The sequence below is a fragment of the Grampus griseus genome (assembly GCF_964374135.1).
Source record: "Grampus griseus genome assembly, chromosome: 16".
NCBI classification, from domain to species: domain Eukaryota; kingdom Metazoa; phylum Chordata; class Mammalia; order Artiodactyla; family Delphinidae; genus Grampus; species Grampus griseus.
Genome location: NC_139010.1, coordinates 25887562 through 25910768, shown reverse-complemented (window position 1 = coordinate 25910768; position 23207 = coordinate 25887562). Strand labels below are relative to the sequence as shown.

Genomic DNA, 23207 nt, shown 5'->3' with positions numbered 1-23207 from the left:
AAACAAAAGACAAAATAAAACAAAAAACAATTTTAAAAATGGGCAGAGACTCTGAATAGTCATTTTTCTAAAGGGGACATACAAACGGCCAACAGGCATACAAAAAGATGCTCAACATCACTAATCACCAGGGAACTGCAAAGCAAAACCACAGTGAGATATCACCTCACACCTGTCAGAATTGTTATCATCAAAAACCAAGAAGTAACAAGCGTTGGCAAGAATGTGAAAAAAGGAAATGCTTGCACACTGTTGGTGGGAATGTATCAATAAATTGGAGCAGCCACTGTGGTAAAGAGTATGGAGGTTCCTCAAAAAACTAAAAATAGAGCTACCATATCATCCAGCAACTCCACCTCTGGGCATTTATCTGAAGAAAACAAAAACACTAACTTGAAAAGGTATCTGTACCCCCATGTTCACTGCAGCATTATATATAATAGTCAAGGTGTGGAAACAATGTAAATGTCCATCAAAGAATGAATGGATAAAGAAAATGTGGGGTGTGTGTGTACACATCACACACACACAATGGAATATTATTCAGCCATAAAAAGAAGGAAATCCTGCCATTTGTGACAATATGAATGGATCTCCTGAGGGCATTATGCTAAGTGAAATAAATCAGACAGAGAAAGAAAAATACAATCTGATCTTACTTATATGTGGAATCTAAAACAAACAAACAAACAAAAACAGAGTTCATAAATACAGAGAACATTGGTGGTTGCTAGAGGCAGGGTGTGGAAGGTGGATGGGAAATATGGGTGAAAGGGGTCAAAAAGGACAAACTCTACAAGCAACTATATGCCAATAAAATGGACAACCTGGAAGAAATGGACAATTTCTTAGAAAAGCATAACCTTCCGAGACTGAAATAGGAAGAAATAGAAAATATAACCAGACCGATCACAAGAACTGAAATTGAAACTGTGATTAAAAATCTTCCCACAAACAACAGCCCAGGACCAGATGGCTTCACAGGCGAATTCTATCAAACATTTAGAGAAGAGCTGACACCTATCCTTCTCAAACTCTTCCAAAATATAACAGAGGGAGGAACACTCCCAAACTCACTCTATGAGGCCACCATCATCCTGATATCAAAACCAGACAAAGATGTCACAAAGAAAGAAAACCATAGGCCAATATCACCGATGAACATAGATGCAAAAATCCTCAGCAAAATACTAGCAAACAGAATTCAACAGCACATTAAAGGATCATACACCATGATCAAATGGGGTTTATCCCAGGAATGCAAGGATTCTTCAATATACACAAATCAATCAATGTGATAAACTATATTAAAAAACTGAAGGAGAAAAACCATATGATCATCTCAATAGATGCAGAAAAAGCTTTTGACAAAATTCAAGGCCGTTTATGATAAAAACCCTCCAGAAAGTAGGCATAGAGAGAACTTACATCAACATAATAAAGGCCATATATGACAAACTCACAGCCAACATCATTCTCAATGGTGAAAAACTGAAACCATTTCCACTAAGATCAGGAACAAGACAAAGTTGCCCACTCTCACCACTATTATTCAACATAGTTTTGGAAGTTTTAGCCACAGCAATCAGAGAAGAAAAAGCAATAAAAGGAATCCAGATCAGAAAAGAAGAAGTAAAACTGTCATTATTCACAGATGACATGATACTATACATAGAGAATCCTAAAGATGCTACCAGAAAACTACTAGAACTAATCAATGAATTTGGTAAAGTAGCAGGATAGAAAATCAGTGCACATAAATTCCTTGCGTTCCTAGACACTAACGATGAAAAATCTTAAAGAGAAATTAAGGAAACACTCCCATATACCATAGCAACAAAAAGAATAAAATACCTAGGAATAAACTTACATAAGGAGACAAAAGACTTGTATGCAGAAAACTATAAGACACTGATGAAAGAAATTAACGATGATACAAACAGAGGAGAGATAGATCATGTTCTTGGGTTGGAAGAATCAACATTGTGAAAATGACTATTCTACCCAAAGCAATCTACAGATTCAATGTAATCGCTATCAAACTACCAATGGCATTTTTCACAGAACTAGAACAAAAAATTTCACAATTTGTATGGAAACACAAAGGGCCCCGAATAGCCAAAGCCATCTTGAGAAAGGAAAACGGAGCTGGAGGAATCAGGCTCCCTGACTTCAGACTATACTACAAAGCTACAGTAATCAAGACAGTATGGTACCGGCACAAAAACAGAAATATAGATCAATGGAACAGGATAGAAAGCCCAGAGATAAACCCACACACATATGGTCACCTTATTTTTGATAAAGGAGGCAAGAATACACAATGGAAAAAGACAGCCTCTTCAAAGAGTGGTGCTGGGAAAACTGGACAGCTACATGTAAAAGAATGAAATTAGAACACTCCCTAACACCATACACAAAAATAAACTCAAAATGGATTAAAGACCTTAATGTAAGTCCAGACACTATAAAACTCTTAGAGGAAAACATAGGCAGAACACTCTATGACATAAATCACAGCAAGATCCTTTTTCACACACCTCCTAGAGAAATGGAAATAAAAACAAAAACAAATGGGACCTAATGAAACTTAAAAGCTTTTGCACAGCAAAGGAAACCATAAACAAGACAAAAAGACAGCCCTCAGAATGGGAGAAAATATTTGCAAATGAAGCAACTGACAAAAGATTAATCTCCAAAATTTACAAGCAGCTCATGCAGCTCAGTATCAAAAAAACAACCCAATCCAAAAATGGGCAGAAGACCTAAATAGACATTTCTCCAAAGAAGATATACAGATTGCCAACAAACACATGAAAGGATGCTGAACATCACTAATCATTAGAGAAATGCAAATCAAAACTACAATGAGGTATCACCTCACACCAGTCAGAATGGCCATCAACAAAAAATCTACAAACAATAAATGCTGGAGAGGGTGTGGAGAAAAGGGAACCCTCTTGCAGTGTTAGTAGGAATGTAAATTTATACAGCCACAATGGAGAACAGTATGGAGGTTCCCTAAAAAACTAAAAATAGAATTACCATATGACCCAGCAATCCCACTACTGGGCATATACCGTGAGAAAACCATAATTCAAAAAGAGTCATGGACCACAATGTTCACTGCAGCTCTATTTACAATAGCCAGGACGTGGAAGCAACCTAAATGTCCATCAACAGATGAATGGATAAAGAAGATATGGCACATATATGCAATGAAATATTACTCAGCCATAAAAAGAAACGAAATTGAGTTATTTGTAGTGAGGTGGATGGACTTTGAGACTATCATACGGAGTAAAGTAAGTCAGAAAGAGAAAAATAAATACCATATGCTAACACACATATATGGAATCTAAAAAAAAAAAGGTTCTGAAGAACCTAGGGGCAGGACAGGAATAAAGATGCAGATGTAGAGAATGGACTTGAGGACATGGGGAGGGGGAAGAGTAAGCTGGGACGAAGTGAGAAAGTGACATGGACTTATATACACTACCAAATGTAAAATAAGATAGCTAGTGGGAAGCAGCGGCATAGCACAGGGATATCAGCTTGGTGCTTTGTGGTCACCTAGAGGGGTGGGATAGGGAGGGTGGGAGGGATATGCAAGAGGGAGGAGATATGGGGATATATATATATATATATATATATGTATAGCTATAGCTGATTCACTTTGTTATAAAGCAGAATCATGCTACTGTAAAGAAATTATACTCCAATAAAGATGTTAAAAAAAAAAAAGGACAAACTTACAGCTCTAAAATAAGTGTCATGTGGGTGTAATATACAGCATGGTGACTATCTTTAATAGTACAGTACTGCATATTTGAAAGTTGTTAAAGGAGTAGATTTTAAAATTTCTTATCACAGGAAAAAAATTTTTGTAACTATGAATGGTGATGGATGTTAACTAGACTTATTGTGGTGATCGTTTTGCCACATATATTGATACAAATATTGAATCACTATGTTGTACACCTGAAACTAATATAATGTTATATGTAATTATATCTCAATAAAAAGTAAAGCGTATTGGGGCAATTTAAAAAAAAGAAATTCTTCCATCCAGATGGTTTTGCATCAAAAGCTTTAAATGGGCAGCCAGCAATGGGAGGGGTGACTCGTCCTTTCTTGGGAGCGTGTCTTCCACTCAAGGGGCTGAACCTTGAGTAAGAGGCTGGCAAATGTCTCTGGGGGAGGAGTAAGGTCCAGTGAGACCATCCCTCCATGAACATCTTTCTTGGGAACCTCCTCTGAGCTGTCAGTTGACGTGTGTGCTCTGAGCTGTTCCACAGCTGCCAGCCACTGAGCCTGGAAGGTTCTGGCTCTGAGACCAGGAAAATCCCCACCCCAGTAGATGGGAAGGGATGAGAAAAATCCAAGATGATCAGTACAAGGCCACACGAACACGGGTGTCCCGAGGGACAGGGGTGTTCTGTGAATTGGTCCTGTTGTTGTCCTGTTCCTCCCAACTGGAGAGTGGCTGAGAATTGCTAGGTACACCTAACAGTCTCTGTCTCTTCCTGGTCATTTACACAGATTTGGGACCGGTAATCCAAGCTGACAGACACCGTCTTACTCATCCTGTTGGGCTTCCAGATGCATCAGATACTTTGTTTTCAGGAACAGACATGAATTCAACCTGGCTTTGATCACGTTGAAAATGAGAGGGCTTCCACTTGGCTCAGTTTAACTGAAGACAAGGGAAAGAGATGGCCTAGAACCTTGGTGGGTGACATGGCAAAGCTGGCACAGGTCAGGCAGTGAGCACACCAACCCACCTAATGGCTATGGCAGGTTGAGAGCCCCTTCCTGCTGGAGGCTGTGTATCCAGGTGGTGAAGACCACATGCTGAGGCCTGGCCTTGGCGTTTACCAGTTGTGTGACTTTGGGCAAGTAACAGAGACTCTAAGTGGGGATGATAAGTGTACTTAGCACTGAGTTCTGGAGCATTTAGTTGTGAGGATTACATCAGATAACATGGGTAAAGCAGTTGACAAAGAGCTTGATACAAAGTGAGGGCTTCATAAATACAGCCACTGCTGCTGCTGCTGCTGGTGTGCTGTCCTTAGCGTTTCAAAGTTTCCTCATTCCTGAAGATAGCAGAGTGGAAGGACTCAAGCTCACCCTGTCTCATGAAAGTACCAAACTGCTGAACAACCATCAACAAAAGACCCAAACCTACCAAAAAAGGCATTCTACATCCAAAGTAGAACTCACAACAAAATGGTAGGAGGGGTGCTTTCATGATATAATCAAATCCTATACCTGTCGGTGGGTGACCCACAAATGGGAAAATAATTATATCACACAGATTCTCTCACAGGAGTGAGAGTTCTGAGCCCTGCTTTCAGGCTTCTCAGCCTGGAGGTCTGGCATCCAGAGGAGGAGCCCCTGGAGCATTTAGCTTTGAAGGCCAGTGGGGCTTGAGTGCAGGAGTTCCACGGGACTGGGGGAAACAGAGACTCCATTCTTGGAGGGCACACACAAGGTTTCACATGTACTGGGAACCAGGGCAAAGCAGTGACTCCACAGGAGCCTGAGGCAGACATACTTGAGGGTCTTGTAGGGCCTCCTGGGGAGGTGGAGGTTGTCTGTGGCTCACTGTGTGGGAAAGGACACTGCGGGTAGAAACCTCAGTGAATATTCACTGGTGTGAGCTCTGCCGGAAATCACCATTTTGGCATCAAGACCTGGGCCCACCCAACACCCTGTAGGCTCCACTGCTGGGACATCTCAGGCCAAACAACCAACAGGGTGGGAACACAGCCACACCCATCAGCAGACAGGCTGCCTAAAGTCATCCTGATCCTACAGCTGCCTGCTAAACACACCCCTTGACATGGCCCTGCCCACCAGAGGGACAAGATCCAGCTCCACCAGCTAGTGGGCAGGCACCAGCCACTTCCACTAGGAAGGCTGCACAAGCCCCTGGACCAACCTTACCTATCAGGGGGCAGACACCAGTAGCTAGAGGAGCTACGATCTTACAACCTGAGGAATGGAGGCCACAAACACAGAAAGTTAAACAAAATGAGATGGCAAAGGAACATATTCCAGATGGAGGAACAAGATAAAACTTTGGAAGACCAACTAAGTGAAGTGGAGATAGGCAATCTTCTTGAAAAAAAATTCAGAGTAATGATAGTAAAGATATCAAAGGTCTCGTAAGAAGAATGGAGGCACAGACTCAGAAGATACAAGAAATGTTTAACAAAGAGCTAGAACATTTAAAGAACAAGCAGAGGGCTTCCCTGGTGGCGCAGTGGTTGAGAATCTGCCTGCCAATGCAGGGGACATGGGTTCGAGCCCTGGTCTAGGAAGATGCCACATGCTGCGGAGCAACTGGGCCCGTGAGCCACAACTACTGAGCCTGCGCGTCTGGAGCCTGTGCTCCGCAACAAGAGAGGCCGCAATAGTGAGAGGCCCGAGCACCGCAATGAAGAGTGGCCCCCGCTTGCCGCAACTAGAGAAAGCCCTTGCACAGAAACGAAGACCCAACACAGTTAAAAATAAATTTAAAAAAAGAACAAGCAGATATGTACAATAGAATAACTGAAATGAAAAATACACTAGGAAGAATCAATAGCAGAACAAATGAGGCAGAAGAGAAATAAATCAGCTAGAAGACAGAGGGGTGGAAATCACCACTATGCAACAGAATAAAAGAAAAAGAATGAAAAGAAATAAGCAGTCTCAGAGACCCGTGGTACAACATTAAATGCACCAACATTCACATTATAGGGATCCCAGAAGGAGATGAGAGAGAAAAGGGCCTGCGAAAATATTTGAAGAGATAATACCTGAAAACTTCCCTAACATGGGAAAGGAAATATTCACTCAGGTCCAGGATATGCAGAGTCCCATATAGGATAAATCCAAGGAGGAACACACCAAGACACATAGTAATCAAACTGACAAAAATTAAAGACAAAGAAAATATATTAAAAGCAACAAGAGAAAAGCAACAAATAACATGCAAGGAAACTCCCATAAGGTTATCGTGATTTTTCAGCATAAACTCTGCAGGCCAGAAGCGAGCGGCATGATATATTTAACGTGATGAAAGGGAAAAACTACAACCAAGAATACTCTACTCAGCAAGGTTCTCATTCAGATTCAGTGGAGAGATCAAAACCTTTACAAACAAGCAAAAGCTAAGAGAATTCAGCATCACCAAACCAGCTTTACAAGAAATACTAAAGGAACTTCTCTAGACAGAAAAGAAAAGGCCACAACTAGAAAAAAGAAAATTATGAATGGGGAAGCTCTCCGGTAAAAGCAAACATACAGGAAAGGTAGGAAATCATCCACACACAAATATGATATCAAAACCAGCATTCATGAGAAGAGTACAGAGGCAGCATATTGGAAATGCACTGAAAATTAAGTGAGCAGTAACTTGAAATAATCTTGTATATATGTAGACTGCTATATCAAAACCTCATGGGAACTGCAAACCAAAAATCTACAATAGATACACACACACAAAAGAAAACAATCTAAACACAACAATAAAGACTGTCATGAAATCACAAGAGAACAAAAGAGGAAGGGAAGGAAAAAAACCTACAGAAGCAAATCCAGAACAGTTAACAAAATGGCAATAAGAACATACTTATAAATAATTACCTTAAATATAAATGGATTAAATGCTCCAACCAAAAGACACAGACTGGCTGAATGGATACAAAAACAAGACCCGGATATATGCTGTGTACAAGAGATCCACTTCAGACCTAGGGACACATACAGACTGACAGTGAGGGGATGGAAAAAGGTATTCCATGCAAATGGAAATCAGAAGAAAGCTGGAGGAACAATATTCACATCAGACAAAATAGACTTTAAAATAAAGACTGTTACAACAAGAGACAAAGAAGGATACTACATAATGTTCAAGGGATCAATCCAAGAAGAATATATAACAATTGTAAGTATATATGCACCCAACATAGGAGCACCAAATATATATGGCAAACACTAACAGCCATAAAAGGAGAAATCTACGGTAACACAGTAATGGTGGGAGACTATAACACCCCATTTTCATCAATGGACAGATCATCCAGACAGAAGATCAATAAGGAAGCAGGCCTTAAATGACACATTAGACCAGATGGACTTAATTGATATTTATAGAACATTCCATCCCAAAGCACCAGAATACACATTCTTCTCAAGTGCATATGGAACATTCTCCAGGATAGATCACATCTTGGGCCACAAATCAAGCCTTGGTAAATTTAAGAAAACTGAAATCACATCAAGCATCTTTTCTGACCACAATGGTATGAGATTAGAAATCAGCTACAAGAAAAAAATCTGTAAAAAGAACACAAACACATGGAGGCTAAACAATATGCTACCAATCAACCAGTGGATCACTGAAGAAATCAAAGAGGGAATAAAAAAATACCTACAGACTAATGACAACAAAAACACAATGATCCAAAACCTATGGGATGCAGCAAAAGCAGTTCTAAGAGGGAAGTTTGGAGCAATACAATCTCACCTCAGGAAAAAAGAAAAATCTCAAATGAATAACCTAGCCTTATAACTAAAGCAACTAGAGAAAGAAGAACAAACAAAACCCAAAGTTAATAGAAATCATAAAGATCAGAGCAGAAATAAATGAAATAGCCATGAAGAAAACAATAGAAAAGATCGATGAAACTAAAAGCTGGTTCTTTGAAAAGATAAACAAAATTGATAAACCTTTAGCCAGACTCATCAAGAAAAAAAAGAGAGGGCTGAAAAAAATAAAATTTGAAATGAAGAAGGGCAGTTACAAGGGACACCACAGAAATACAAAGGATCATAAGAGACTACTACAGGCAACTATATGGCAATAAGATGGACAAGCTAGAAGAAATGGACAAATTCTTAGAAAGGTGTAATCTCTCAAGACTGAACTAGGAAGAAACAGAAAATATGAACAAACCAATCACAAGTATTGGAACTGAAATTGTGATTTAAAACATCCAACAAGGGACTTCCCTGGTGGTCCAGTGGTAAAGAATCCGCCTTCTAATGCAGGGGACACAGGTTTGATCCCTGGTTGGGGAACTAAGGTCCCACATACCACGGGGCAAGTAAGCCCGTATGCCACAAACACTGAGCTTGTGCAACTCAGTGAGAGAGCCTGCGTGCTGCAAACTACAGAGCCCATGCGCTCTGGAGCCTGCACGCCACAGCTACAGAGCCCACATGCCCTGGAGCCCACATGCCACAACTAGAGAGAGAAAACCTGCACATCACAACTAGAGAGAAGCCTGTATGCCACAACTAGAGAGAAGCCCATGCACCACAACTAGAGAGAAGCCTGCGTACTGCAATGAAAACCCCGTGCCTCAATGAAAGATCCCACGTACCACAATTAAGGCCTAACACAGCCAAAAACATTAAGAAAATAAATAAATTAAAAAAAAATCCAACAAAGAAAAGTCCAGGATCAGGCTTCACAGGAGAATTCTATCAAACATTTAGAGAAGAGTTAACACCTATCCTTCTGAAACTCTTCCAAAAACTGCAGAGGAAGGAGCACTCCCAAGCTCATTGTATAAGCCTATCATCAGCCTGATACCAAAACCAGACAAAGATACCACAGAAAAAGAAAATTATAGGCCAACATCACTGATGAACATAGACACAGAAATCCTCAACAGAATACTAGTGAACCGAATCCAACGATACATTAAAAGGATCATACACCATGATCAAGTGGGAGTTATCCCAGGGATGCAAGGATTTTTCAATATCCACAAATCAATCAGTGTGATACACCACATTAAGAAATTGAAGAATAAAAACCATATGATCATCTCAATAGATGCAGAAAAAGCTTTTGATAAAAGTCAACACCCATTTATGATAAAAACTTTCCAGGGACTTCCCTGGTGGTCCAGTGGGTAAGACACTGTGCTCCCAATGTAGGGGACTGGGGTTCAATCCCTGGTCAGGGAACTAGATCCCACACTCATGCCTCAATTAAGAGTTTGCATGCCGTAGTTGAGAGCCTGCATGCTGCAACTATGAAGTCTGCATTCCACAACTAAGAAGGTCCCACTGCTGCAACTAAAAAGATCCCACATGCTGCAACAAAGATCCCACGTGCTGCAATGAAGATCCCATGTGCCACAACTAAGACCCAGTGCAGCCAAAATAAATAAATAAATAATAAAATAAATACGAAATAAAACCTCTCCAGAGGGCTTCCCTGGTGGCACAGTGGTTGAGAGTCCGCCTGTCGATGCAGGGGACACGGGTGTGTGCCCTGGTCCGAGAAGATCCCACGTGCCGTGGAGTGGCTGGGCCCGTGAGCCATGGCCGCTGAGCCTGTGCGCCCGGAGCCTGTACTCCACAACGGAAGAGGCCACAGCAGTGAGAGGCCCGCTTACCACAAAAAAAACCTCTCCAGAAAGTGGGCATAGAGGGAACTTACCTCAACATAATGAAGACCATATATGACAAACCCACAGCTAACAACATTCTCTCAGTGAAAAGCTGAAAGCGTTTCCTCTAAGATCAGGAACAAGACAAGGACGCCCACTCTCACCACTTTTACTCAACATAGTTTTGGAAGTCTTAGCCATGGTAATCAGAGAAGAAAAAGAAATAAATGGAATCCAAATTGGAAAAGGAGAAGTAAGACTGTCACTGTTTGCAGATGACATGATACTCTACATAGAAAATCCTAAAGATGCTACCAGAAAACTACTAGAGCTCATCAGTGAATTTGGTAAAGTTGCAGGATACAAAATTAATGCACAGAAATCTGTTGTATTCCTATACACTAAAGTTCCTATACAACAGAAGTTCAGATAGAGAAATTAAAGAAAAAATACCACTTACCATTGCATCAAAAAGAAGAAAATACCTAGGAATAAACCTCCCTAAGGAGAAAAAAGACCTGTACTCTGAAAACTATACAGACACTGATGAAAGAAATTGAAGATGACAGAAACTGATGGAAAGATCCACCATGTTCTTGGATTAGAAGAATCAATGTTATCAAAATGCCTATACTACCCATGGCAATCTATAGATTCAATGCAATCCCTATCAAACTACCAAAGACATTTGTCACAGAACAACAACAAAAATTTAAAAATTTGTATGGAAACACAAAAGACCCCGAATAGCCAAGGCAATCCTGAGAAAGAAAACCGAAGCTGGAGGAATCAGGCTCCCTGACTTCAGACTATACTACAAAGTTACAGTCATCAAAATAGTATGGTTCTGGCACAAAAAAACAGAAATATAGATCAATGGAACAGGATATAAAACCCAGAAATAAACCCACGCACCTAAGGTCAATTAATCTATGACAAAGGATGCAAGAATATACAATGGAGAAACGACAGTCTCTTCAACAAATGGTGCTGGGAAAACTGGACAGCTACATGTAAAAGAATGAAATTAGAACACTCCCTAACACCATACACAAAGATAAATTCAACATGGGTCAAAGACCTAAAGGTAAGGTCAGACACTATAAAACTCTTAGAGGAAAACATAGGGAGAACACTCTTTGACATAAATTACAGCAATATCCTTTTTGATCCACCTCCTAGAGCAATGAAAATAAAAACAAAAATAAGCAAATGCGACCTAATAAAACTAAAGAACTTTTGCACAGCAAAGGAAACCATAAACAAAATAAAAACACAACCCACAGAATGGGAGAAAATATTTGTAAATGAAGCCACTGGGAAGGGATTAACCTTCCAAATATACAGACAGCTCATGCAGCTCTATATTAAAAAAACAAAACAAAAAAAACCTCCCCAAACAACCGAATCAAAAATGGGCAGAATATCAGACAGACATTTCTCCAAAGAAGAAATACAGATGGCCAAAAAGCACTTGAAAAGTGCTCAACATCTCTAATTATTAGAGAAATGCAAATCAAAGCTACAATCAGGGGGCTTCCCTGATGGTGCAGAGGTTAAGAATTTGCCTGCCAATGCAGGGGACACAGGTTCGAGCCCTGGTCTGGGAAGATCCCACATGCTGCGGAGGAGCTAGGCCCGTGAGCCACAACTACTGAGCCTGCAAGCCACAACTACTGGGTCCATATGTCACAACTACTGAAGCCCGCGTGCCTAGAGCCCACGCTCCCCAACAAGAGAGGCCACCGCAATGAGAAGCCCACATACTGCAGCGAAGAGTAACCCCCACTCGCCGCAACTAGAAAAAGCCCGCATGCAGCAACGAAGACCCAATGCAGCCAAAAATAAAATAAATAAATAAATTTAAAAAACGAAGAAACAAAACTACAATCAGGTAGCACCTCACACCAGTTAGAATGGCCATCAAAAAGCCTACAAACAATAAATGCTGGGGAGGGTGTGGAGAAAAGGGAACCCTACTACACTGTTGGTGGGAATGTAAATTGATGCAGCCACTATGGAGAACAGAATGGGGGATCCTTAAAAAACTAAAAATAGAGCTACCATATGATCCAGCAATCCTACTCCTGGCCATCTATCCGAAGAAAACCATAATTCAAAAAGATACATGCACCCCTGTGTTCATTGCAGAATTATTTGCAATGGCCAAGACATGGAAGCAACCTAAATAGCCATCGACAGAAGAATGGATGAAGACGATATGGTACATATATACAGTGGAATACTCCTCAGCCATAAACAAGAATGCAGTAATGCCATTTGTGGCAACATGGATGGACCTAGAGATTATCATACTAAGTGAAGTAAGTCAGACAGAAAGACACATCTCATATGATATCACTTATATGTGGAATCGAAAAAATGATACAAATGAACTTATTTACAAAATAGAAACAGACTCACAGACTTCAAAAACATACTCATGGTTACCAAAGGGGAAAGGTGATGCGGGAGGGATAAATTAGGAGTTTGGGATTAACAGATATATACCAGTATATATAAAATAGATAATCAACAAGGACCTACTGCATAGCACAGGGAACTCTACTCAATATTCTGTAACAACCTATATGGGAAAAGAATCTGACAAAGAATGGATACATATATTTGTATAACTGAATCACTTTGCTATATACCTGAAACTAACACAACATTGTAAGTCAACTATACTCCAATATAAGATAAAAATTAAATTAAAACAAAGTATTGAAGAGCTAAAAAAAAAAAAAAGAACTATGTGTGGACAATTTCACTCTGATATTTTTAGAAACTAAAGCAAAAGGGAAAATCTACTGTCATTTGATTTTCATTTTTCAACAACAGAACAAAAGGACACGGAAAAGTTTGTAAAAATGGTTATTTTCCTCCCTTGGCTTAAATGTCCCCTCTGTAAAATAAAGACATCAGGCAAGGTAAAAAAAAAAAAAAAGCGTCTTCATTCCCCAAACTAAAAGCTATCTTTTGAGGGTCAGAGAAACTATGCCCCAGAGTTTAGGGGACTTGAGCAATACTGTACCACAATCAGGGCCAAACGAGCAGCAATGCCCGTGAGTTCTGACTCACAGTCCAGTTCCCTAGCCACAGGGGCACAGCACTTTTCCTGGGCACCAAGAAGTGTCCTGGGCCTGCTGAGTGGCAGAGGGCCACCTCGGAAGGCCAGGGGCAGGGGCTCACCGATCAGCGTTATCGCTGAAGAAGTAGTTGACTTCCCCGAAGGTGCCCACGTCATCGTCTGTTGCCTGCAAAGGTAAGAAAAAGAAGTCATGACTGCCAGAACCAGCCGAGGCTCCCGATCTCAGCAGGAAATGTCCACAGCAAACCCATGCTTCCCCCCACACAGCTCCTCAGGCCCAGGCCGAATTATCTAGAGCCACGCTGTTCAATAAGGTTTTCACCAGTCACAAACGGCGATTTAAATGAATACTGGAGCACACAGTTCCGGAGGATCAGTCTTCTACCTAAATCTCCAACTTTGCGAAATCTCCCTTCCTGGACTCATGTCAGACATTCTCTGTAGATGCTCAGAGGGCTTGGGGGAGAGACCCTAGACCTGTGGCTTGGGGTCACAACTTGTAGGTTTACAAAATATCTCAAACAAAAGTGGGGGTGGGTTCAACCATCTGGTGGCCTCCTCCGGCGACTCTCCTCCAGTCCCCAAAGCCTCCAAGTCAGATGTGGTACCCGGTAGGGGAGCCCTCTTGGGTGGATTTCTAGTGTTCCCCCTTCTTTAACCCGGGGAATAATCCACTGTGTGTATCAAGCGGACTATCATCTGGTTGGCAACCTCTTCTGCTGGAAACAGTCTGCTGCCCACCCCCACCCATCTTTTGGCATCCCCCTCTGCTTGAACAAGTGGTCCAAGTGGGACCTAGTCCCGTGACCTCAGGGACTAGGCTGGGAGTGGTCCCTGACCTCAGCAGGGGCCTATTAGAATCCTTTCCTGGGATTCTTCTTATTGTTGCTGGGGATAAAAGCTTTCCTCTGGGGCAGTGAAGCTGGGACGATGTGAAGTGGGAGCTGCTGGATGTGTAGGGACGATGAAGACAGGGGCTGATCTTGGTAGTTCTAGTCCTGAATCTGACATCCCTTCCCACCTCAGTTTGGTTTGTGAGTTCAACAAGATCTCTTTTATCCAGGCTGGTCCAAGTTGGCTTTCTATCACCTACAGTAAGAAGAGACTGGAGCGAGAGTGGCCTGCCTCATGCCTGATGATGATGGCAACGATGGTGACCACTGCCAGCCTGCACTCGATCATATATTTTACACTGTCAAAGGGCATCCAGGTCTATTAAGACCTCATTTTATCCTCACAACTGTCACAACGTGATGAGGAAGGCACACATTTCTACCCATCACACAGATCACAAAACTGAGGCCCAGACCACAGTGAGGTCTGGTGTAACCCTGTCGCCACTCTAGGTCACGAGCAGGTTCAAGCAGAGCGGGGCAGAACCTGCGATCCCTACTGCCATCCCAGGGTTCCTTCCTTTAGGCCACCTACGTGGGGCCCCTCTCCAACCCCTCCCTTGTCCAGGACAATGGTAGTTATAGTAGAGGCTTGGCTTTTGCCGCTGGAACCTCTGGGCTTCTGCATTGTCGCTGGCATGGTTACAGTCCACAGTGCAGACTAAGTGACACCATTCATGCATTCATTCAATAGTTACTCAGTAAGCATGTACTCTGTGCCAGGCACTGTGACCTCTGCTCCCTCCCAGGCCAGGCCCTAGAGCTGGGCAAACTGCTACCTGCCACCAGAGCCTGGAGGGAAAGGCCTTGGGCTGACCTTGGGGTGTTTTACACTCAGGGCTTCTCTAAGATCACAACTGGATAAAGGTTCTGCTGCTAAAAATATGTTTCAATACCTACTTTTGTTTATTTTTTAGCTTTGAGGTATAATTGACAAATTATTTTATAACTTTATTATACAATAAAATTATTATGATAATATATTATATTGAGGTATACTTGACAATGGAATGGATTCCCACTATTGAGTTAATTAACCACCCATCACCTCACAGATTTACTCTTTTGTTACTTGTCCGGTGAGAACACTTAAGTTCTCTCTCAGCAAATTTCAATGGTACGGTACAGTGTTATCAACTATAGTCACCATGTTATACATTAGATCCTCAGACCTTATTCATCTTATAACAAAGTTTGTACCCGTTGATCAGCCTCTCCCTATTTCCCCCTGCTCAATACCTTGGTAGTAGGTATTTGTTGAGGTTCCTTTTAAAGTTCTTGGATTCTGTGAAATCTATTCCATTCTGTGTTCTTTACGATAAACCCGAATTTCAAGAAAACGCCAATTTGAGTCCAGTATTTTGAATTCAGGAAGGCAGAGAAGTAAATGATATATTCCAAATGATTTAAATGAAAAAAAGTGTTTATACCCAAAGGGTTAAGATCTGTTATCCAGAAAACTTGGTTATCCAGAAGGAAGCCAATTCCAGGGGCTGCGGCAGCCTGCTTTTAAGGACAGGCTCTTGTACACACTGTTCCATTCAGTCCCCACTGTGTTCAGCAGACTGTGTGTGGACCTCTGTCTTCTCACCGCCCTGGCCAGGCTCCAAGAGCATCACAGGTTGTCGGGGGACGCGTGTATAATAAATGGAAAGGTAAACGCCGAGCTATGTAACCCACCCTCTAACCCAGGACCGATTCCAGGGCAGACCGTCCCCCGTGCCCTGAGCCACTCCTCCCGACATCTGCATTTATCGACTCCTCACACTTATCACGTATTGTATCTTCATAATGACCCTATGACGTAGGTGCTATTATTACTACCACCCCAATTTACAGATGGGGAAACTGAGGCTCAGAGAGTGAACAGCTCACCCAAGGCTTCACAGCTGAAAGAGCGGCAAAGTTAGGATTTGAACCCAGTGCCGGCTAGTCACATCCTTCGCCTCAACGTGTTCTTGCTTCTAAACCAAGAAGAGAACTTGTTCTCAGAAGGAATGGTTATTCCAGGGCAGAGGAGACCAAAACTTCTCATAATAAGCCCACCTCTCTCCTCCCCTTTCAGGGACCAGAGAAGGCGGGGAGGCACCCATAAGTCCCCTTTCATTCCACCAAGAAATGATCACCACCACACATGGTATTACTAGACTATAATAACTGCAGCTCAGTCTGGGGAGCAGCTGACCAGATGTCATCAAGCCCCTTGGTGAGGGGTGAGTGTAATGTAAAGACCCTAGCTCCAGGTCAGAGTCAGCAGCCCAGGTCACCGTGTGACCAGACAGCAACCTCCTGGGGCCTCGGCATCCTCATTTGTCCAAGGAAAGGGTTTGGGGAAGCAAAGAGGGTAGGGCCGCATCTGCCAGGCTCACCTCCCAGCCTGGACAGTGCCTGACACGTGGCAGGTGCTTCAAAAATGCTTGGAAAACGAAGGAACCAATTCTAGTAAGAAGGGGGTGGTGGAGAGATGGGGGCAAAAGCGAGGAGAGCGGATTCTAAGGGAAAGGGAGGGGCGAAAAGAAGGAGCGAGGGAAAAGGAGGGGAGAGGCTAGGAGGGACAGAGGGGTCAGCAGAGTGGGCTGCGCCAAGCCACAAGGGGGGTTCCTGCCCCTGAAGGTCGCATCGGGACCCTGGGGACAAGCCCTCCACGTCTATGTGCCCTATGGAATTGCACTCGGACTCTTAGGGTGAGAAGGACCCCCGAGGTCCCCCTGTCCAGTCCTCTTCACCCTGAGGCTCAGGGAAGTTAGGTGACGAGCCCCTGGGAACAAGACAGAACTGTCTTCTCTCTCCAGGCAGATGCTGGCCTCTACCACCCCCGCTGAGTCCCCACTCCCTCCCCAAGTGGACTGAGCACAGCCATGGTTCCCACGGTGACCCCTCTCCCCGGGGGCCTCTTGCTGCCCGCCCAGGCCACCGATGCTAACCGGGGAAGATTTGTGAGTCCTTTAGTGCCACCGTCTAATGACCTAATGAAATATGTATGCCTGGTGAAGAGGAGAGGGAGAACTTTCATTTTTCACGTGCACGAAGCAGAATAATATGGCAGGCTGTGCGCCTGCCAGGGTGGGAGCGGCCAGCACAACACAAAGGGCCTGGTCAGGGTGCTCCGGCCAGCGCCAGGCTGCTGCGGGGCTGATAGGGCCCTGCGCCCAGAGAAGGCAGCAAATCTGCCCGCTAGGCGTCCCTGCTGAAGGCCCTCCTCCTTTACATGCATTTTCAGCCCTGTACTTGGGCCGTTGCTGCCAGCGCCGGCCTCATCTCCGACCACGTGCAGGCTGGACCACGTGCGGCTCCCCGGCCTGACCGGCTCTGCTCACGCTGCGCCCTCTGCCGGATCGCCTCCTTCCTCTCCCACCTGGCTCACCCACTCCTGTCCTCCTGGCTCCCCAAGGTGGGGTTAGGGCTCCACCCTGCTGGAGATATTCCCAGCTGTGACCGCTCTGTGGAGCTGGAGCTGTGGGCTGATGTGTTTCCCACCCCAGGAGGCTGTGGATCCCGGAGGCCAGGGTGGAACACGGGGCCTGGACATCAGGGTGGCTCAGGAAAGCTCCTATATCCGTCATCTACAGGTACACCTGCGTCCACATCCACACCACATAGGTACGTATACTGTTTCATTTCGACCACACGCATACGTGGCAAGTACTGTTAGAACCCTCTCCTCCCTGTCTGTAACAAACAAGGAATCAGAGGCAGGATGATAAGGAACTCTCCCAAGATTTCACAGCTGGTAAGAGCCAGAGCTGGCATCCAGATCCCTGTGTTGAAAACCGTTTAGCAGCTTGTGACACATGCCCTCGGAGCAGCGTCCTGTGGAGGCCTAGGAGCCGCTTGGCCGTGCTGGCCAGCCCAGTAGGGGGCGCTGCCGGGGCCTGCTCCACTACCCACCCTGTAACCTGTCCCACCCAGGCAGGTCTCTGTCCCAGCCCCACTCTGCTTGTTACAGCACTTTTCACAACAACCTCCTTCCCAGGACCTGCTTTGCTCCTAAGCAACTGAAAAATCAACAGATGAATCACGTGCCAAACAGACAGTGACCCTCGGGCCCACTTTAGGAAGGAGGGTTTGAGAAGTGACCTGTGCAGAGAGAACAAATGTCCTCCTCAGGCCATGAACACCCTTCCTCCTGCCACGTTCTGGGACGTTCTGTCTCCGTGCAGGGTCACTTCTGGGATCTCGCTGCTGCTGGCCCCCTCTCTGATGCCTCTGTGTCCCCGTTACTACTCCACCTGGGCTAGAATCTCACCCACAGGTACACACTAGCACATTTTGCCACTTGCCATGACTCTCATAAGATGCCCAGGTGTAAGAAGTCAAAACCAACGGCTACAATGATCTTCCTCTGCTCAAAGACCTTCAATGGCTCCCCACTGCTGCTGAATTAACTTCAGACCGGCGCCTGTCGTCAAGGCTCTGCAGAGCCTGGCTGGCCTTGGCGATTTTGTACCCATCTCTCCCTGATGCACCCAAACTGCCCCCTCATTGCCTGGTTGCATCATCCCTTCATTCCGTAACTGCTGCCCACCCCTCCAAATGCCCCCTCCCTTAGGGAGCTCCCTGGCTGCTTCCTGTTCTTGACCTGAGAGCCCCTGGCTGGACCTGTTTTAGAATACTCAGCAGTCTGCTGTCCCTGAAACCTGCTTGCGTATGCCCCGTTGCCTCCCCTTGACGGACAAGCCTGTACCTAACTTATTTTTGTATACTGTGTTGTGCTTGGCACAGGGCTCAAAATCTTCGCCAAATTTAGTAAAATCTGGGATTTCCATTGCCAGACACTGAGGGCCAGCATGACCTTCCTTCTGGGGGGCTAGTGCTCCCATCAGCAAACACCTTGGTGGGCCGTGAGCAGCCAGAGTGGGGCTCCTTAGGTTGCCCAGGAGGCAGGGCTGGGGTTTCTAAAGCATCTCCAGTAAGTCTCCCAAGCTCAGGTAGAGGCAGGTGGGATGGAGGGTGGGGGGAACACTCACTGAACAGCCCTCACGGTCAGCCCGCAGGCAGGTGCAGAGCAGGTGAGAAGGGCAGCGTGGGCGTGGAGGGGCAGATGGGGGGCGCCTGGCACACCACAGAAAGAACCTTCACCAAGATGATGATCAGACTCGCGCTCAGTCACGTGCTCAGTAAATACTTTCTGAGCTTTTCCAATGTGCCAGCTACTGTGCCTGGCTCTGAAGCCACAGCCATCAGCATGACAATGCCCTTGCTGGAATGTGACTTACAATCAGAAAGGGGAGACAGACAGTAATGGAGGAGAGAAATAGCTAAGTAACAATTTCAGACAGTGGTAAGAACTGTGGGGAAACACAGCAGAAAATGGGCTAGCAGGTGACCGGGTTGCTATCTTAGGTTGACTAGCCCTGGAGAAGATCTTTGGCACAGTGTATCTGGGTCTACAGGACAGTCACTGGCTGGACACCGAGAAGCCTGGGAGGTCCTGGTGAGAACCGCTCTCCCTGAGGCCCGGAGGCGGCTCAGAACGTCTCTGTCTCCCCCAGTGGAAGCGTCTGCAGCCCAGGAAGACCAGCCGGCGGGTCAGCATCTGTCCCCGCGGTCAGCTCATGGGAGAGGGTGCCGCCGGGACTGGCTGCTGCCCAGCGCCTGACTTATAAGGCCTCTCCTCCGATTCTCCTCAACACTGGCATTACCAGCAAAACGAATTCCCTCATTTGGGCCTTTATGATTGCATCCGCGAGTGCTTATTTCTGTGATGGACAATGCCGGCAAAAGTGTAATTTTCTTCTGCTGACAAAAAAGAAAAAAATAAATACACACGGCGGGGGGGAAAATTCCAAAGGTTAAGACAAGGTGAGCCTGCAGTGGAGGAATAGGCAGATCCCCAGACCAGCCAGGCTCATGTCAGAAACGTCCGACTTTCCCCTGGCTATACAGGGTGGGAGGGGCTCAAATGACCCCCTGCCATTTCCCTTTGAGCACTTACTCACAGTGTCAGGCACTGTGCCCAGCATTTCTCATGCTTTAGTTCACTCTATCTTCCCAAAAGTCCTACGGGAAGGACTTTCGGGAAGTCCTTCCCTTTGGGAAGCACCAGTATTATTTCTATTTTACAGATGGAGGGAACTGAGGCTCAGAAAGGTCAATCAACTTGCCCAAGGTCAAACAGCCACGGTACCAGGACATGAACCCAATACAGTCAACTGCAAGGCAGGTGCTCTCAAACACTCCCCTCCCCCATTGGTGGGGCTGGAGGAGGGGCGTCCTCCTGCAGTTTGAGAGCTCAGCCATGGGATCCAGGATGCTCCTACCAGGTCACTGTACTCACCCCATAGATGAGGCCCCAACAGGCAGTCTTTTCCTTCTCGTCACAGGCTCTGCCCCCAGCCTCTGCCTTGAGTGGGTGGGCTCCAGCGATTCTGCTTGTGCCCGTAAGCAGAGGACGGAGGGGTCGCTGGATGTCATTTCCCAGGACGCAGGCCCTTAGCCAAGATCCTTCATCCTCAAAGGTTCCCCCCAATCCCATCCCACCCAAGCTTGGTCATGGTGTGTGTTGGTGGCTCAGGGCCTAGACTGGGGGAGGCTGTCACCTGCTAAAGGCCGGGGCAGGCTGGCTGGCTGTGGGCACCCATCTGACCCTTGCAGGGCTCTTCACCCAGCACCCTGTGGATATAGCTCTTCCTTCAACTTGGATGCCAGGGCTCTATGCTCAGCCCAGCTCCCTGCCCTCTGATGCTCATCACAACATCTCATGCCCACTCCCAGGAACCCACCATTTCAACAGCGATCAGGTCCTCTTGTCTCTTTGCTCCTCCCAAGAGCCCCCTTCTGACCCAGCCTGTTCTGACAATGAACAGTGGCCATCTCTCACCGTCTTCCATTCATTTGCCCTGAACCAGGGGCCTCCCTTACAGGCTATCTGCCTTGCCGACACACCATCCCCATGGATCCCTGCACCTCCCTGTTGTCCCTCGTCATGGCCTTGCAGACGCCCATCTGCTGACGTTGGGCCTTATGCCCTGACCTGACCCCCACCTGCTCTGGCCTCCTGCTGGGTCTGCCTCCAACTGCTGCTCGTCGGATGCCGCTGCTGCACTCTGGTTCCCTGATCCCCTCCCTGGGCCAGACGCCCTCCTCTCTCAGGTTTCTAAACACCTGTACCCTTCTTTATAGCTAGAAAGTCCTGCCCTGTGTCTTCTTTTGTCTACCTGTGCCCTCTCGCTTCCCTACCTACTTCTCTCTCTCTTCTCACACACACACACACACACACACACACACACACACACACACACACACACACACACACACACACACCCCCTCTCTCTCTCTCTCTCTCTCTTCCTCTCTGTGTCTCAGGCAGCCCCCAATACCTCCCTGTCCCACCCCCACCCTCACATACTCTCACAGAAACCTTCTCTCTTTTCCTCTGTCTCAGGTGGACCCCAACCTGCTACGTACTCACACGCAGAAACTCATGCACATCTGCACCCACCCTCAGTCTCAAGCAGCCCCCATGCCCACCCGAGCCTCAGCCCCGGGGGCCCCTCCACGCCCCTTCCCCAGCCACCTGTGCACCTCTCCCTGCAGGCTGGCAGCTGGCAGGCACGCACTCAGTCACTCCCCACCGGCGTCCACACCCCCGTCACGCACGTTCCCCCGGATGCCCCGCACGGGGCTTCTGCTCTGAAGCAAGGCGGACCCAGCTGCCTTCCCAGCAGCCCTGGGTCCCAAGCAAACGTGGCAGGCAGCGGGCACCGGCGAGCAGTTCTGCTCCCGTGCACAAATCTGCAGAGAAGGGCACACGGTACAATTTGTTCAGGAAACAATAGCAATGTTTGACATGTCATAAGGATTGATGGAGCAGAAATTTACATGGGAGAATGCATTTTTAAACAGCTCCACGGAGCCCCAGTGCTTCACTGGTAGTGATTTCCACATTCATCATTCGCTGAGCTCCTCTGAATAACTCCTTAAACTACGTGAGATTAACTGCCCTCTTGCAAGCTCTGGGGAGGCTGGTGGGAGGCAGGAGGTACTCCTCTGGAGGAACCTGGTAGCCCAGAGACTGGGGTGACCTCCACTTGGCCTGATTAGGCCCATGGGGCCCGGTCTTCTCCCCTGTTCCCGCACTCCCTCCCATGCTGTGGACGAGTATTTCAGCTTCTCTCTAGGATGTGAGGTAGAAGCCAATGGCCAGGAAGTATCATCTGACTGCCCCACACTTCCGGGCAAATGCTCGGTGTGTCAGTTTCCCTCGTCGTCTCAGAAGGAAGCTATCTAATCTGAGTAGGAAGCCAGGGCTGATGGGTGAGGGCATGGCGAGTGCTGGGTGGGTAAAACAAGGTTTGGTTGGAAGCTGCTGCTCTGAGCACCTTCCTGGGAATCCCTGGTCAGGGGGGATGTCACACTCCTGGGAGAAGAAATGATAGCATCTGTAAGGAAATGTCTCCCATTGGACTTCGTGTAGGGATAAGAAGAGGAGTGCTCCAGGTGGGCAGTGGGACCAGGGAGTGAAGCAGAGGGTACAGGAGAGGTCCCGGGGAGGCTGCGGGTCATAGGAAGAAAGGTGCATTCAGGAAAGCCCTTGGTCCTGCTCTCGGCCTTCTGAGTGTGCAGAAGGCCTTAGGACAAAAGGGTGCTACTGGGGAGGCTGGGGACAGAGACTCAGAGCACACGGTCAGGTGAGTCGCTGAGTGGGAGGGCAGTTAGGAAAGGGTGGGGACTCGGTGGGTGGTGGGGCTCCCTCACGTTCCATCGTGGACCTGGGGTGGATGGCCACCACTCCATCACACATGCCCATGCCGCATCACTCATCTGTCATAGTACTGAGTGCAGAGAAGGCCTCAGGATCTCTCAGCCCCACCTTCCCTATGG

At 46.1% G+C, this 23207-nt stretch overlaps 1 protein-coding gene across 1 annotated transcript in view; it reads right to left on the bottom strand.

The window, feature by feature from the left end:
• The window catches only part of LOC309834716 (cadherin-23), a gene marked incomplete at both ends in the record, with an annotated part of 313077 nt that overhangs the window by 64593 nt on the left and 225277 nt on the right, over positions 1-23207 (bottom strand). Inside the window, one exon of the mRNA XM_082673735.1 lies at positions 13593-13657. Within this exon, the coding sequence (XP_082529861.1) occupies positions 13593-13657 (65 nt within the window). The remainder of the gene's footprint in view (positions 1-13592; positions 13658-23207) is intronic.